Raw genomic sequence first — 18,690 nt, 5'->3', positions numbered from 1 at the left:
AACAACCTAGATTTCTGACAGGTTGTTGTAACATTGTTGGCATAAATTTCGAAATGGGGTGGCCATGTGGGACGAAAAAATTCTGCAGGAAGAAAGGGAAAACAAATATAAGAATTTTTAAATTTTATTACCCCACCTGGCCACCCTGTTTTCCCTCTAATGGTCTTGGCTAAATGTTTTACAGCTCATTTGGTTCCTTCTTTGTTGGCCATGTTTTCTACACAACATATTGTGTTCTACATAATGTTAATGAAATTTACTTCTTCTCGTCTCACAACCCCCCCAAGAGCTTCTAATGCCTTCTCAGCCCATGTGAAGAATTCACTTTTACTTTACCCGGCAGATGGGCTGATTTGTATGCACTGCAGTATTCTGTCATAGAGAGCAAGTATTTTTTGTTGTTTTTTTTATTAGAGGAGAAGCTTTGCAATCTACACCCACACACGCACTCACACACATGAATACATAACAAGTTTTACTTTTGCAATTCAATCAAGGTTAGAAAAAAACTGAAATTAATTAAATGAAATGGAAATGACAATTTGATTAGCCAGCGATACTAATTAAATGGTAAAAAATTCCATTAAGTTTCAGGAGGTTTTTCTAGAAAAAAATTGCTCCCAGATTCAGGTTAATTTTTCCTAAAGGAAAAATAATTCTCCTCAGACCCTAGGGATTTTTTCTAAAGGAAAAAATTCATCCCCAGATTCTGGGGATTTTTTTTGCTAGGAAAAAATTTATCCTCGGATTCTGGGAAATTCTGCGGATTTTTTCTATAGAAAAAAATTCGTCCCCAGAGTTTCAGGGGATTTTTTTCCTATAGAAAAAAATTTGTCCCCAGAGTTTCAGGGGATTTTTTTCTATAGAAAAAAAAATCGTCCCCAGAGTTTCAGGGGATTTTTTTCTATAGAAAAAAATTCGTCCCCAGAGTTTCAGGGGATTTTTTTCTATAGAAAAAAATTCGTCCCCAGAGTTTCAGGGGATTTTTTTCTATAGAAAAAAATTCGTCCCCTGCTTATGGGGATTTTTTCTATAGAAAAAAATGAGGACTTTTTTCTATAGAAAAAAAATTGTCCCCAGTTTCTGAGGATTTTTTTCTATAGAAAAAAAATTGTACCCAGATTCTGGGGTTTCTTTCCTATAGAAAAAATTTTGTCCCCAGTTTCTGGGGATTTTTTTCCTATAGAAAAAATTTTGTCCCCAGTTTCTGAGGATTTATTTCTATAGAAAAAAATTTGTCCCAACATTCTGGGGATTTTTTGCTATAGAAAAAAAATCGTGCCCACATTCTGGGGATTTTTTGCTATAGAAAAAAATTCGTGCCCAGTTTCTGGGGATTTTTTTCTATAGAAAAAAATTCGTCCACAGTTTCTGGGGATTTTTTTCTATAGAAAAAAATTCGTCCACAGTTTCTGGGGATTTTTTTCTATAGAAAAAAATTCGTCCACAGTTTCTGGGGATTTTTTTCTATAGAAAAAAATTCATCCCCAGTGTGTTTCTGGGGATTTTTTTCTATAGAAAAAAATTCATCCCCAGTGTGTTTCTGGGGATTTTTTTCTATAGAAAAATTCGTCCCCAGTGTATCTGGGGATTTTTTCCGTATAGGAAAAAATTCGTCCCCAGTGTATCTGGGGATTTTTTCCGTATAGGAAAAAATTCGTCCCCAGTGTATCTGGGGATTTTTTCCGTATAGGAAAAAATTCATCCCCAGTGTGTATCTGGGGATTTTTTCCGTATAGGAAAAAATTCATCCCCAGTGTGTATCTGGGGATTTTTTTCTATAAAAAATTTGTCCCCAGTTGCTGGAAATTTTTTTCTATAGAAAAAAATTTGTCCCCAGATGCTGGAAATTTTCTTCTATAGAAAAAAATTTGTCCCCAGATTCTGGGGATTTGTTTCTATAAAAAAAATTGTCCCCAGATTCTGGGGATTTTTTTCTATAAAAAAAATTTGTCCCCAGATTCTGGGGATTTTTTTCTATAAAAAAAATTTGTCCCCAGATTCTGGGGATTTTTTCCTATAGAAAAAAATTTTTCCCCAGATTCTGGGGATTTTTTCCTATAGAAAAAAATTTGTCCCCAGATTCTGGGGATTTTTTCCTATAGGAAAAAATTGTCCCTAGATTCTGGGGATTTTTTCCTATAGGAAAAAAATTGTCCCTAGATTCTGGAGACTGTTCCCCAGTTTCAGGAAATTTTTTTCTATAGAAAAAATGAATTTTTTCTATTGAAATAAATTCGTCGACAGATTCTGTGGATTTTGACCCCCAATTCAGTTTCACCTCCCCCACTGTATCTTTCTTGTTTAAAAAAAGCACAACTGAGATATGTGACTTGTGGGGTACTATGGAGTTAAGCCAGGCCAACATTTCATGGCTAGCCACGCGTTGGTAGTCTTTGAAGAGTTTGTTTTTGCCTTTTTAATATTCTACAAACGTTGTATATTAAACGGCGGGCGTTGAAGTTGACATAATTGTGCGTTATGACAGTCAAAAGCCAATTTTGTTTTGAGTTAATTTAAAGCAAAAACGTCAAGTGCCTCAGAAGCGGGGGAAATGAAAGTAGGTTCTTGTGGAGGGAAGTAGAAACAAAAAAACCGAAAAATATCGGATACGAAAAAGGTGATGTAACTGAAACCAGCGGAAGAATGGTTATTTTGGGGGAAAGCTCATTAATCGGGGTTTGTTTGTTCAAAACAAAAATAATTGTTTTTTTTTTTTTTGAAACCGAAAATCATGTCTTGCAACTTGAAAACAACTGGAATTTCTTCAGAGTTTTTTTGGCCCAAACTAAAATTCCCTAATGACATTATGGCGTCTTTTAGTTCTTTGATTGCTTTTGGCTGGCATGCTTTGGGCCAATAAACGGCAACAAGAAAATAGTAGAAGAAAAAACTCGTCTAAATTAGAGCAATCTTCTTTTGTTTTTGGCAAATATTCGTCTGGCATCTGAAGGCAAAAGAGACCAAGAAAAAAAAAATGCCTAACAAAAAAAAAGTAGCTACCATTACGTTTAATGGGCCCTTGAATGACAGACACATTAAAGCTTTTCTATGTCAAAAATTTTGATTTAAAAAAATGATGAAATAAAAGAAATGTCTAGATAGATTTTGTCTTACAATGGTTTTGAGGGGGAAGGGGGGGTCAATTTAGGATAAAAAAAGGAAAATCAATTTAGAAAAGAAAAAAATTTCCATACTCTGGGGACGGAAATTTTTTTCCTATAGAAAAAAATTGGTCCCAATTTTTTGAGGTCTTTTTTTTATAAAAAAATCGGTCTCCAATTCCTAAAATTTTTTATACAAAAAAAATTCGGACTGGAGACTTTTTCCCTCAAAAAAATTATCAAAATATCCATCCTCTTCAAAATATTCCATCCTCTGGGGAAGGAAATTTTTTTCCTATAGAAAAAAATTGGTCCCAATTTTTGGGGTCTTTTTTATAAAAAAATCGTTCCCCAATTCCTAAAATTTTTTATACAAAAAAAAAAAAATCGGACTGAAGACTTCTTCCCTCCAAAATATTACCAAAATATTCATTCTCATTTTTTTTATATTTTTTAAGGAAGGATTTTTTTTCTTTTCACATTTTTTCTCCCGTTTTTTCTGAATCACTTGCAATAACCAACAAATTTCAGTTTCAATGTCAATGTCAATATTTATGTTAATAAATGCCTAACTATTACCCACACAAAATTCATTTCTGGTTTTCCACAAAAGAGTTTATTTTTGCAAATTTTTTAAGCCAACCTACCACCAGCCAGCCATCATTTCATGTGGGCTTTCGCAATAACCCCATGAACATTTCGACGATACCTCCTTCTGCCATTAATCTCAATTTAAGAGAATTTATTGCTTCAATTACCTAGTGACCAATAGCTCGACTACTTATCCAAAGGCTATGAGCAAATCTCTATTGCATGTCGTTATGAAATATTGTTTGCGGCATCCTGAGGTCCTCGGTAGATTTATGTGTGAATATGTACACATTGTCATATGGGTGTGTACTTTGTTTACACCATTTCCAAAGAAAGTAGAAAATACGAAAAAAAATCCCAGAAACTGGGGATATATTTTTTCTTTTAGGAAAAAATCCCCAGAAACTGGGAAAAAAACAAAAAAAAAAAATCCCAGAAACTGTGAATTAATTTTTTTGTATAGAAAAAAATCCCCAGATTCTGGGGACGAATTTTTTTTTCTATAGAAAAAAATCCCCAGAAACTGGGGACGAATTTTTTTTTATAGAAAAAAATCCCCAGAAACTGGGGACGAATTTTTTTTTATAGAAAAAAATCCCCAGAAACTGGGGATCGAATTTTTTCCTATACGGAAAAAATCCCCAGATACACTGGGGATCGAATTTTTTCCTATACGGAAAAAATCCCCAGATACACTGGGGATCGAATTTTTTCCTATACGGAAAAAATCCCCAGATACACTGGGGATCGAATTTTTTCCTATACGGAAAAAATCCCCAGATACACTGGGGATCGAATTTTTTCCTATACGGAAAAAATCCCCAGATACACTGGGGATCGAATTTTTTCCTATACGGAAAAAATCCCCAGATACACTGGGGATCGAATTTTTTCCCCAAAAACTGGGGACGAATTTTTTTCTATAGAAAAAAATACCCAAAAACTGGGGACGATTTTTTTTCTATAGAAAAAAATCCCCAAAAACTGGGGACAAATTTTTTTCTGTAGAAAAAAATCCTCAAAAAATGGGGACAAATTTTTTTTAAAGAAAAAAATCCCCAGAAACTGGGGACAAATTTTTATCTATAGAAAAAATCCCCAGACACTGGGAATGATTTTTTTCCTCTTGAAAAAAATCACCAGAAAATAAATTATTTATGAAACAGTGTTCCTTCCATTCATATCCCTCCACTTTTCCTCTGCATTAAATATAAAATATATTCTTTTTATATTTTCTCGCTGGCCCATATATCAGATTATAAGTTCATTGTCCTGTACACTCCTTTTGTGTGTGTGTGTGTGTGTGGCTTACAATCAGAATATGACCGTTGTTGTCCTCGTCAACGCCGCCACCATCATCATCGTCGTCGACGTCGTTGCCAATGACGATGTCTTGACTGGTTGGTGGTTGTGCGGGGAAGAAACTTTCACAAAGAGTGGAAATTACGCCACAAGTAAATTGTTGGCCTTTTTTTCTCTCTCGACATGAAAAATCCCATCTGTTTACACATTATCCTGGATTTTTTTTTTCGTCCTTTTTATTTATAATTTTTTTTCTTGTTGGAATTTCTTTCTTCTTGTTTTGCAACACAATTGTTGGCCTGTTTATTTTTTCTTGTTGCCTTCAGGATTTTCCATGGAAATGCATTTAGCCATTCATATGTCGTTTGGGTCCTTCCTTGTTCGTACGGGTGTGGGTGTGGGTGTGTGTGTGTGTGTCATTTGACAAATATTTGCTAAGTAGTGTGTTGTGACATTAGACTTCCTGTTCCTTGAATGCATTTCTAATGATGGGTCGTGCCATAATTATGATGGAATGCCAGATAAATATCTTGCTAAGGAGGGTGGCGGTTGGTATGTGAGTTTTTAAGGGTTGCCATGAGGTTGCAAAATTTGTCCCGGAATTTTGGAATATTTTTTGAACAAAAAAAGTTGCTGTCCGAACTTTTTCCTAAAGAAAAAAATGTTTCTGAGATTTTTTCTACACCCAAAAATTTGGTCCCTAGATTCTGGCAAATTTTTTTCTATAAAAGTTTTTCTGCAGCTTCAGAGGAATTTTCTTTCTTTTTTTAATTTTTTATCATTTCTATAAAAATTTCCATTTAAATACAATTTTCTAACCCCCAATTTTTTTCTTTATTTCTTTTACAGAATGTGGTGGACTATTACTGGCAATTTTGGTAATATTTTACCCATTGATTGGTCCAAATCATATACACGTAAAATGCATATGCCTACCTTGAATTTAGGTCAGAATACCAACAACAAACAAGGAGGTTCCTCAGATGTCCAAACGCCAGCCGATGATTTGAACAGTGAAGATGAAGCCATTGCCAATGATTTGGATATGCATGCCTTGATTTTGCATGGCCTCAACAATGAGCCGGAGGAGCCAATCAAAAGTGTCGAAGAGGTTATCAAGGAAATTGAATATATTATCGATGAGGCCGAGAGTCCCACAGATGAGGCCACCACATGTGAGTCTGAAGTGATGGAAAAGGCCAAGGAGGTATTGGGGGCACCTCTCTATGCGGAAAGTAAGTAGTTCTTCTTTGAAAAAAAATATTCAAATATTAAACATTTTTATTTTTCCTTTACAGAGTTGCAGTATCTCTCCATCAACCAGTTAAATGAGCTATACATGGAAATGGAGGTATTGATCCAGGAGCTAAGTGAGACCCTCATCAATGAATTGGCATTGCGCGATGAATTGGAATTTGAAAAGGAATTGAAGAATTCATTCATTTCAATACTGCTGGCAGTACAAAACAAACGTCGCCAATATCATGTGGAAAAGAAGAGGGGTAAATTCCAGGGTCCCGAGCCGAAATATTTGACCACAGTCATACCCTATACCATGGAGAATGGCACACCAAATAATCAAAATCTACAAGTTTTAATAAAAAGTAAGTTGGAGGAGATTGTACCAAGAAACAAATTCGAATTTACTAAATGTATTCTCTTCCTCTCTTTAGTCTTGAAAGCCATCAACGAGGATAGCCCCACGGTGCCCACTCTCTTAACAGATTACATTTTGAAGGTCCTTTGCCCCACATAAATGAAGAAGATACCGGCAGGCGGCAAGAAAGCAAACAAAGCATATTTCCCCCTTTAAACGGAATAGCATTAATAGAAGCATAAAACCAGCAACAAATTAATCCAAAAAAACACAAGAAACTAGTTTTAAGTTTTTTTTATTATTTTTTTAAATTAAATTTATTCCCCATCTTTTTAAGAAAAAGAAAAGAAATGCGATTTTTTTTTTGTCTAGAGAATAGTAACTAATTTAATTATACAAACAAAAAAATCATAAAGAAAAATATATAAAAAATCAACTTCGAAAAAGATAAAAGAAAAAAATTTATTATATTTAAAACTCTGAAGAAATAATAAGTAATCTTAAGAATATGATGTATATTGGAATTGGAGAGGAAGTAAATTGTGTAAAAAATACAACTCTGATGTAATATTTCAAATAATTCTTCTTAAGAAACCATTTTCAAATTTCCACGGTTATGGAAACAAATTAAAAAAAGTTTCAAAAAAAATTGACCCCAAATTCTGCTACCTTTTTTGTAACAAATTAATGTAGATCCTTGATTAAGAAAGAAAAGAGTCCAATATTTAACTTGCCACGATTTATATTAGCCCATCTTCCCAGAAAAAGTGGAATTTTTGCTACATTTAAAAGTCTCGGAAATGTCCCAAATTTGGCAAATAAATATAGTAATTTCCAAGGCCCATAACTTCCATCATAATGGCTATATCCTAAATAATTGAATTGATTTTGAAAGAAGAATGTCAGAGCTATAAGTCCATATACATTTTTAACTGTAACTTCTCAAGCACCCGAGATATCGTAACAAATGAAAAGTGCCTCGTTTGTTTAAAAGTTTTGTTTAGTCATTTACCAAAGACCATAACTCTTAAAGTAATGGATTTATCTAAATCAAATTAAATATTTGTGAAAGAGAAGTGTCCGAACTTTATATCCATGTAATTATTTTTTCTGTAACTGATCAAATACCCGAGATATCGTCAAAATCAAAAAGTATATCATTTATTTCTTTTTATTTTTTCTTTAGTCATTTGCCAAAGTTAACAGTTTCTAAAGGAGTGAATATATCTCAATCAAATGAATTTGATTGTAAAAAAATGAAGTCTGAACATTAAATTCATATTAATTGTTTTGTCGTAACTTCTCAAGTACCCGAGATATTGTAAAAATTGAAAAACATCTCATTTGTTTGGGAGTTTTTTCTTTGGGTTTTGCCAAAGGCCATAATTCTTAGAGTAATGGATATATCTAAATCAAATGAAATGTTTGTGAAAGGGAAGTTTCTGAACTTTAAATCGATGTAATGTTTATCCCTATAAATGATCAAATACCTGAGATATTGAAAAAAAAAAATTAAAAAAGTGTATAATTTTTTCTGATTTTATCTTCAGTCATTTGCCAAAGTCAACAGTTTCTAAAGGAGTGAATATATTTCAATCTAATGAATGAATTTGAGAAAGAAGAAAGTCTAAACGTTAAATTCATATTAATTGTTTTTCCGTAACTTCTCAAGTACTCGAGATATCGTAAAATTTGAAAAATATTTCATTTATTTAAGAGTTTTTTCTTAGTCGTTTGCCAAAGACCATAACTCTTAAAGTAGTGTATCTATCTAAATCAAATGAAATGTTTGTGAAAGGGAAGTTTCTGAACTTTAAATCGATGTAATGTTTATCCCTATAAATGATCAAATACCTGAGATATCGTAAAAATTGAAAAATGTCCCATTTTTTGATTTTTTTAAGTTTATATAAGTCATTTTCCAGTGACCATAAATTAAAATTTAATGCATATATCTTAAGCAAATGAGTTTGATTGTAAAAGAATGAAGTCAGCACTATTAGTCCACATAGATTTTCTTGCTATACATTCTCAAGTTACAGAGATATGGTAAAAATCGAAAAATATCAATAAAGAGTTTTTGCTAAGACATTTGTGGAGGTCATAACTTTTGAAGAAATGGATTTATCTCAATCAAGTAAATTGCTTGTGAAAGTATAGTGTCTAAACTTTAAATGTGTATAAAGTTATTGTACTGTAGCTGATGAAATATCCAAGAAATCTAAAAAATAGAGAATATTATTTTTTTTACTTAAAAAGTTTGTTCTAAGTCATTTGAAAAAGGCCAAAACTTTTTAAGTGATGGTTTTAACTCGGGCAAATGAATTGATTTTGAAATAAAAAAGTTCGAACTTGTAAGCTATAGAAAATTGTGTATTGTAGCGGATTCAACATCCAAAATATCATAAAAAATGAGAAGGTATCCATTTTTTCAATTATTAGGATATTTTCCATGTATTTTTCTAAGGACACAATTTTGGAATTGGATGGATGGATTGTATTTAAACCAAAATAATTAATTAAGCTTAGAAGAATGTCTAAACTTCAAAACCAACGTTATATTTTTGCTAAAACTAATCAAATATCCGAAATGTCTAATAATTTAGAAAGTCCCAACAGCTCTTTAGAAACAATTGCCGTTTCATAGATCCAGTACTCCTAAAGTACTGGAAACATCCTAAAAAAAATTGATTCTAGAAGCAAAAAGTATATTCTTTAAGTCTACGTACACAATCTTGTTGTAACTTGTAAAATATTAGAGATATGGGTAAAGTTGAAAATTACTTTTATCACAATGTACAACATAATTTGCCAATAAATTCTCCAAGGACATAACTTCTAAAGAGTTAGATGTAAGCTAATTAAATAAATTGGCTTTGAAAGAAGAATTTCCCTAGTAAAATTCTAGAGATATGGGAAAAATTGGAAATGACTATTTTTACAATTTAAACAAAACGCTTTTTCAGTGATCATATCTTCAGAAATAATTAGGGTATTCAAATGAAATGAATTAATTTGGAAGAAGAAAGGCCAAAGATATTTTTGTGGGAACTGTTAAAATTCCGTCATGTCATGTAAGAAGTTTTTTGAACCCTCCATGGTCCTATGGGTTAGGTTACTGTACGAATTGAAAATAAATAAAAAAAGGAAAGTTAAAAATGACCTAGAAATTTCCCATAGCAATTTGTCAGTTATCACAGCCTCTGAAGTGTTGGATGTATTCTAATGTAATGAACTGTTTTTGAAAGAAGAATGTCCGAGCTTTATTTCTTGAAAATAGTTTTGCTCCATCTGACTAAATTTCAGAGATATGGGAAGAATCGAAAAACACATTTTTCACAATTTGAGAATTTTTCATAGTGTACTTTAAGGGTCATATGTTCAGAAGAAATAAGAATGTAGGAATTTGAAATCCCCAAAATGTTCTTGCTCTAAGTGGTAATATATCAGAGATATCGGAAAAATTATTAATTACTTATTATTAATATTTCGAATTAAACAAAACTAAATTAAATGGCTCTCCATCGAATTAAAATCATTCTTTTAATCAAGCAAAGGTCTATGGAAGACATTTTTATTAAAATTTTTAAATGTTTATTTATATTTTTATTACCTTTCCTATCCAATTCCAATATCCATCATACTCTTATCTGGAAACCAAAAGAAAATTAGAACAAATTTTTTCAAAAGAAATAAATAAAAGACAATTGTAATTCTAAACCAAAAGAAATGGATGCTTAAACACATTTGGAAAAATAATAATTTTTTTAGATAAATATTTATTATCTTAAATCTCCGAAACTTTTCTTAAGAAAAATAATAAAAAAAAAACTCATCAAATACAGTTTTCAAAGTCTAGGAGTAAACAAGAACAAATAAGTATTTTATACTGCCCTCTTTCTCTCTTTTCTAAATTAAAAAAAAAAGAAATAAATGAAAATGAAAGATAAAAAAAATATTCAGAAAAAAGCATTCATGAAAACCAACTGGAATTTGTTCTAAACAAATAATAACGATAACCATAATTAACAAAAATAATGAAAAAGAAGAAATTTTGAAACAACAACATTTATACTTAGGATGGAAGGTAATCAAAGGGATTGTTGTTGAAAATGTCTCTCAATTATTAATGCTTTTGAAAACACTTTTAACCTTAACCTTTCAAAACATATAAAAAAATCTCAAATAAATACAAGTAAGGCATTCCGTATGCTTCCTTAACATCTTCTTTAAACAAAAATCTTAAGCTCCTTCTTCAATTTTTTTTTAAGAAAATGGGTAGGAGCTTCGTTTTTTTTTTTCAAATCTAAAAATGTCTCAATTATTAATACTTTTGAAAATATGTTTAATCTTAACCTTTTAAAACATATAAAAAAAGTTCTTCAAGTGTTCTAAAATTGTGAAATAGATGCATGTAAGGGACTCCGAATGCTTCCTAAAAATTTTCTTTAAAAAAATCTTCAGCTCCTTCTTTAAAATTGTTTTTAAGAAACTGGCTTCGATTTATTTAAAAAAATTCAAATCCACATATGGAGCTTTTAAAATAGGGATTTGAAAAAATCTAAAAAAGAAAGATTTTTGTTTAAAAATCTAAAATAGTTAGAAAACAAGGCATTTGCTCTATGTAACACCTATTTTGACCTTCCAACCTAACATCAGTTTTTTTTTTTTTTTTTTGAACAGAAACCCATTATAAATTTCAAATACTCAGCCTAATAAAAAAATAAATATTTATTCTAATATACACAAAAAAAATCTTAATTATTTTGAAGCTTAATTAAAACTGAGTGTGCAAAAATGCTTTTTTTATTAACAAAAAAAAATAAATAAAAATATAATTAATATAATAATTGTTGATAAATATTTATATACAAAAACAAAAAAAAAAAACGAAACAAAACAAATCACAAAAAATTGATATAATAAACGAATTTGCATTTCTGGTTTCCAAGCTTCTTAAAACAATTATTTTGCAATATTTATTTTTTGTAATTTTATCAAATTTTTTTTGTTGTTGTATAAAAATTATATTTTTCTTTTTTATTTTCCATTGTAAAAAGTTGTTTTTATTTGTTTTTTGCAATCTTTGTAAAATTGTGTGTTGATGTATATTTTTTTTTAATTTAATTATAGGTATAAGCTTTAAATGAATAAACATAAAAACAAAAGATGTTCTACTTGATATTATCATTATTTATATAACAATCTAAAAAATTAAAAAAAAAATATATATATATTTTCAAAATAAAAAAAATTATTTTTAAAAATTAAAAAATTATTTTTCAAAATAAAAAAAAATATTTTTAAAAATAAATAAATAAAATATTTTTAAAAATTTTCTTCTTACAAAAAGTGCTTTATCTGTCTGCTATATAAAAAAATATTTTAATGCAATTTATTTTAATTTTTTCTTGTTTATATTTATATTTTTTTAATTATTCATTATAAGTTGTATAGTATATATTTATAAAAAAAAACAATAGTTGCCATATGCTATATATAAAAACATGAAACCAATAATTATTTTCAAATAAATACATGTGTACATTAAATTTGCATTTTTTTTTTCAAACAAAAAAATCTCCAAAACAAAAAATAATTTGATTCGTTCTTTAAAAAAAATCGCACCAAAAAAAAAATTTACATCTATTTTTTTAAATCCAGTCCAAGTTTGGGACATTTTTTGGGACTCGCCAAAAAATAAAATCTGCATCTATTTTTCTACAAAAAGTTCAAGTTTGAGACTGTTTTTCTGAAATTCAAATTATTGTTGAAGAAATTTAGATAGAAATTTCAATTTCAATAATGAACAAAAACAAAAAAAAAAAAATAATTTTGAGTTTTGTTCCGCGTTCCGCCGTTATTTAAGCGGATTATCAGGCATATTTGGTGTGGGCTTCTTTTCCAAATGAACTCCGAATTAAAAAAAAGTGGAAAGATTTTGAACTTTTAATGAGACATTTTGAAGGGGTTTAAAAAAAATTTAATTTATTTGTCCATGGATATTTGACACGTCGATTACAGAAAAATTCTGAATATTCTTCAAAAATATATTCTGAAAATTTTTTTCCAAAAAAAAAAAAATAAAAAATAATAATAATAAAAAAATCCTGTAAAATGATTTTAAAATTTTAATTTATTTGTCCATGAAAATTTGGCACATCAAATACAGAAAAATACTGAATATTCTTTAAAAATATATTTTGAAAATTTTTTTCCAAAAAAAAAAAAATAAATAAAATTCTGGAAAATGATTTTAAAATTTACTATCTAAATAGTAAATTTGAAGATTTTGTTGTTTATGGATTACTATTCAAATTTTAAAATCATTTTCCAGGATTTTTTTTTATATTTTTTTTTTTTAGAAAAAAAATCTTTTAAAATATATTTTTAAAAAATATTCAGAATTTTTCTGAATTTAACGTGCCAAATTTTCATGGAAAAAAATTTAAAAATCTTTTAAAACCCCTTCAAAAATGTCTCATAACAAATTTCAAAATTTTCCCAAGAGAATTTTTTTTCTAGGTTCGAAAATATGCTTTAAATAAATCCAGTCTTAAACTTAAATTATTTCCTCAAAATTTTCATAAACAAACTATTTTTTATTTTAATATTTTTTGCTATTTTTTCATTTTAGATTATTCTTTAAAAAATATTACAAAATAATCCAATTCCAACCCACATCACAAAATCAAGTTAAAACCAATGCACCATCACAATCACAAAATATGATAAAGTCAACAACACCCATACCAAAATATTTCAATATTTAATCCATAAACCAACAAAAACTTAAACAAAATAAAATTTTTCTAAAAAATTTAAAAAACCATTACTCCACCAAATGCAGCAAAGCCAGCAAAACACCTAAAATAAAAGCTTGATATCACTCCTCAAAAAAATAAAAGAAAAAAAACCTTAGGTCCTTCAAATAATATTCAAAAATAAATTGTATGTGTGTATTTTATAATTAAAAAAATATATATACATTTGCAAGAAGAAAAAAAAAACAAATAAATTTCAAGCAAAAACAAATGTGTTATCAAAAGAAAACTTAAATATACAATTAAAAAAAATTAAGAAAATAATAAAATTTAAGGCAAATCATTCAGTCCATGTTGATTAGATTTAATTGAAAAAAAAAAAAATAAGAAAAACATTAATATATATTAAATAAAATAATATATAACATCTATGATCCAAAAATGACATTTTCAAATCGAAAATTAAAAATAAAAAACCATTTTAATATTATATTATATATTAATATTAAAACAATGAATGTAATGCAATTTCTCTATATATACAAGAACAAGAAAACAAAACCAACAAATTGATAAATAAAACAGAAACAAATCTTAATAAAAAATGCTTAAATAAAAATAATAAAAAATTAAAAAAAAAACAAATCTTTTATTTTGGGTCAAATAAAAAAATGGGGAAAAAATCTTAAAAAAATATTTCACTCAACATTTGTTAAAGGGGCTGAAAAAATATAAAAAAGACAGTTTGATAATTTAGAAATATTTCTAAAATAATCTCCTTGGTCATAGATTCTGGAAAGAATATTTTTAAAAAATATTAAAAAATAAAAAGTCCAAGTTTATGCATAAATATTATTTAAAAAAATTTCGTTTATAAATGCATAAAAAATTTTTGAAAAAAGTCCGCGTTTGTCAATTTGACTTTAAAAATATTAAAAAAATTAGATTATTTTGAATAAAATCCACGTTTACCGATTTGACTTAAGGAATATTAAAACAACAAATTAATTTTTTTTTTTTGAAAAAAAATCCACGTTTGTAGATGGGCCTTTAAAAATTATTTTGAAAAAAATCCACGTTTGTAGATTTGCCATTAAAAGAATTAAAACAAAATTCAATTATTCTGAAAAAATCCATGTTTGTAGATGAGCTTTAAAAAAGTCAGTTTGAAAAAAATCCACGTTTGTCAAGTTGACTTTAAAAAATTTTTAAAAAAAAAAATTAATTATTATGAAAAAAATCCACGTTTGTCGATTTGACTTTGAAAGTACTTAAAAAAATTTTAATTATTTTGAAAAAAAAATCCACGTTTGTAGATGGGCCTTTAAAAATTATGTTTACGCGTTTGAATTTACAATTTTTTTAAAAAAAAAGCACGTTTGAATTTAAAAATTATTTTAGAAAATCTAGGTTTATCGGTTTGACTTTAAAAATTATTTCTAAAAAATCACGTTTGACTTTAAAAATAATTTTGAAAATAATCCACGTTTGTAGATTGGTCTTTCAAAATTATTTTGAAAACAAGTAAAAAAACATTAAGTTCGGCCGGGCCAAACTTTTAATACCCTCCACCCTAGGGTAAAAGAACATTAGAAAAAATGTGGCAAAAAACATTAAAATGCGAATATCGGGAGGTACCGTTATATAGGGGCTACACCAACACGTGCACCTATAATTACAATGTTTCGCCACACGAGCTAGGACCCATTATGACCCACAAATACCAACTTTTACACAAATCAGTGAAAAAATTTGGCATAAATCATCAAAATACCGAATATCGGGAGGTACCGTTATATGGGGACTATACCAGAACGTGGACCTATACATGCAATGTTTTGCTACACGCTCAGGGACCCGTTGTGACCTACAAATACCAATTTTCAGACAAATCCGTGAAAAAATGTGGCATAAATCATCAAAATACCGAATATCGGTAGGTACCGTTATATGGGGGCTATACCAAAACGTGGACCTATACATGCAATGTTTAGCCACACGCTCAGGGACCCGTCATGACCTACAAATACCAATTTTCAGATAAATCCGTGAAAAAATGTGGCATAAATCATCAAAATACCGAATGTCGGGAGGTACCGTTATATGGGGACTATACCAGAACGTGGACCGATATATCTCATTTTCAATACCAACCATCCTAGGGACAATACACATACTTGTGCCAAATTTCAATGGTCTACGTCAAATAATGTGGGCTCTATCGTGATTTCAACAGACAGACAGACAGACGGACAGACAGACAGACGGACATCGCTAAATCGTCTTAGAATTTTATGCTGATTATGAATATATATACTTTATGGGGTCTACGAAGAATATTTAGAGGTGTTACAAACGGAATGACAAAGTTAATATACCCTCCTACCCATGGTGGAGGGTATAAAAATGCACGTTTGTCTTTATTTTTTTTTTTTAAATCCACGTGTGTATATTGGTAAAGAATCCACGTTCGTCGGCGTGACTTTAAAAATTATTTTTAAAAAGTCCACGTTTATCGGCTTGACGAGAACAATTATTTTTTAAAAATCCGTGTTTGTTGTTTTAACTTTATTTTTTTTTTTGGAAATCCAAATATTTAAAAAATATTTTTAAAAAAATCCACGTCTGTCGTTTTGATTTAAAAAATATTTTTAAAAAAATCCACGTCTGTCGTTTTGATTTAAAAAATATTTTTAAAAAAATCCACGTCTGTCGTTTTGATTTAAAAAATATTTTTAAAAAAATCCACGTCTGTCGTTTTGATTTAAAAAATATTTTTAAAAAAATCCACGTCTGTCGTTTTGATTTAAAAAATATTTTTAAAAAAATCCACGTCTGTCGTTTTGATTTAAAAAATATTTTTAAAAAAATCCACGTCTGTCGTTTTGATTTAAAAAATATTTTTAAAAAAATCCACGTCTGTCGTTTTGATTTAAAAAATATTTTTGGAAATCCAAATCTTTAAATATTTTTTAAAAAATATTTTTTGGAAATCCAAATCTTTAAAAATTCTTTTAAAAAATCTACGTTTGTCGTTTTGACTTAAAAAATTATTTTTAACAAATCCAATCCAATCCAAAAAACTATTTTTAACAAATCCACGTTTGTCGGTTTGACTTTAAAAATATTTTTTGAAAATCCACGATTTTGAAGGTGTTCCGAAAAAACATTTTTCAAAAACTCAAGTTCATAGAATGATCCCTGGAAAAATCGATATACATTTCATTTCAGATCTTGCGCTGGAAGAAATATTGGGATGTGTGGAATTTGAAGAGAATCTGAAGCCTTTGACTAAATCAATTAATCAATGAATTTAAATAAGAATTATTTGGTAATTTTTTCTGGCGTTTGATAATTTTCTCCTATTTTTGTTTAGAGAAATATTAAACGGCAACGCTGTCATTAAGTTTACCTGATGATAGCGCCATCTGTCAAATGGGAATAAATTAAAGCAATTCCTAGAGGGATTGCAAAAAATTTCCTTATCTTTGCCATAAACCACTTTACTAGTATTTAGTTAGCAGAGACACAATAACAATGGGATATATTAAGTAATGCTTTCATAGTCGCCTGCTTTTGTATATAACCTTCGCTGCGAAGGGGAAATTATGAAACAGAGTGTTACCATATCAGGTAGTATTTGTTTGTGGTGGTATATAGCTTGGGTAGTATTGCCATACCAAATAAAATATTATATGGAGGAGCATTGCCAACATTGTCGTTATTTAAAATATTTTTCAATCTTCTTGCGTTTTTTTAATAAAAATTAAGTGGCATAGAGCCATTTCAGAGGATAAATACTCTTTTATGCCACTTCGAAATTGGCGAAAATTGTACAATAGTCACCCGTTATGGAGGTATGACGTCATTCTACATAATACAGCAAATGAAAATGCAAAGCTGGGGATCAATTATTGTTCTATGAAAATGTGATATGAAAGATTTTTTAATGGATGGGAATGTTAAATGAAAAATTTAGTAATGAAATTATTTTTTTTATTTCATAATTGCATGGTACCAAAATCCAGCCCCTGAAATGTATAGTTTTCAAAATCAATATTAACTTTAGCATACAAATAAGGAATTGCTGGATTTTATTATATTTGCCATTAGGAGCCACATAAATAATAATAATTAAATAATAAATTAAACAAATAAAAACTTACCCATTGTCTCTCAAGAAATAGTTTTTTCCCTCCAACAATAAAGTTAAAATGTTTTTTTTAATTATTATTTTTATTAATACAATACTGTGTATTTATTTTAATATTTTTATTTATTTATTTAATATATTTTGACGATTTTTTTTTCAAATAATTATTATTCATATTTATTTTTTCTCGTTCCATAATTATAATAATATTAGAATTAATTTGATTTTAATTTACTTCACATTGTAAACGTTTTGCCATTGTCGGTTCTTCTATTTCATCTCTTTTTTTTTTGTTTTTAATTTTTTTGCTATATATAATTATGTTATATTTGTTATTTATATACTACATATCGTGTTGCATGTTCTTGTTGTTGTTATCGTTTTAATAACTACAGACTATTTCATGTATTTTTTAAAGACTATTTTTTATATTTATATATTTTTAATATATATTTGATTGATAAAATACAAAATAAATTAAATATTTTTGTTTATTAATGAAGAAATTAGTTTATTTAATTAATTTTGTAGTTAATAAGGTGCATTACATTACAAGTTTTGAACTAAAAATAAAATAAATATATAAAAAAATAATGTAATTTTATTATTATTTTTTTCAGTTTGATGCTTGTTGTTGGGCGGACTTATAATAGAATTGTGGGTTTACAATTATATTTTTATACATATTATTTGGAAATCAAGTAATTTGTAAAACAAAAATAAAAATATAAAAATAAAGAAAAAAATTATTTATGGAAATCAATAAAATAAAGAATTAAATCATAAAATATGATTAATAAAAAATTAAATGAAAAATATCTATAAAAATCAGAAATATAAGTATCCTGAAGATTAACTTAAAAAACAAATATAATTTGTTTTTTTTTTTGTTTTATATAAAGAAATTTAATAAATTTCGACAAATAAAAAAATCGAATCGAAACAAAATTCATTTTTAAAAAATGGTTATAAAAATAAAATAATTTATTTTATATAAAAATGAAGAAAAATAAATTAACAATAAATTGGTTGAGAAAAAAATAAAATGAAAAATATTTTTAAAAATCATTAGCAGTTGGCTGAATATTTATTTAAAGATTTTTATATTAAAAAATAAATAACAAAATATGTTTTAAAGAAATTCAATAAATTTGGACAGATAAAAATATCGAATCCAAA

The 18,690-nt window shown here is 28.1% G+C and overlaps 1 protein-coding gene across 2 annotated transcripts in view; it reads left to right on the top strand.

Moving 5' to 3' along the window:
• LOC101895214 (fasciculation and elongation protein zeta-2) overlaps positions 1 to 12,373 on the top strand; it is a 72,704-nt gene extending 60,331 nt beyond the window's left edge. The window contains exons 2-5 of one of the 2 annotated variants that reach the window (XM_059122370.1): positions 5,847 to 5,875; positions 5,945 to 6,232; positions 6,296 to 6,601; positions 6,671 to 12,373. In XM_059122370.1, the coding sequence (XP_058978353.1) occupies positions 5,847 to 5,875; positions 5,945 to 6,232; positions 6,296 to 6,601; positions 6,671 to 6,753 (706 nt within the window). In that variant the 3' untranslated portion in view covers positions 6,754 to 12,373. Of the gene's footprint in view, positions 1 to 5,846; positions 6,233 to 6,295; positions 6,602 to 6,670 lie in introns of both variants that reach the window. The other variant, XM_005186664.4, reaches the window with a different exon arrangement.
• Positions 12,374 to 18,690: the final 6,317 nt, after the last annotated feature.

This window comes from Musca domestica, unplaced genomic scaffold (assembly GCF_030504385.1).
Source record: "Musca domestica strain aabys unplaced genomic scaffold, Musca_domestica.polishedcontigs.V.1.1 20, whole genome shotgun sequence".
In the NCBI taxonomy this organism is placed as follows: Eukaryota; Metazoa; Arthropoda; class Insecta; order Diptera; family Muscidae; genus Musca; species Musca domestica.
This window is presented reverse-complemented; position numbering and strand designations above follow the sequence as displayed.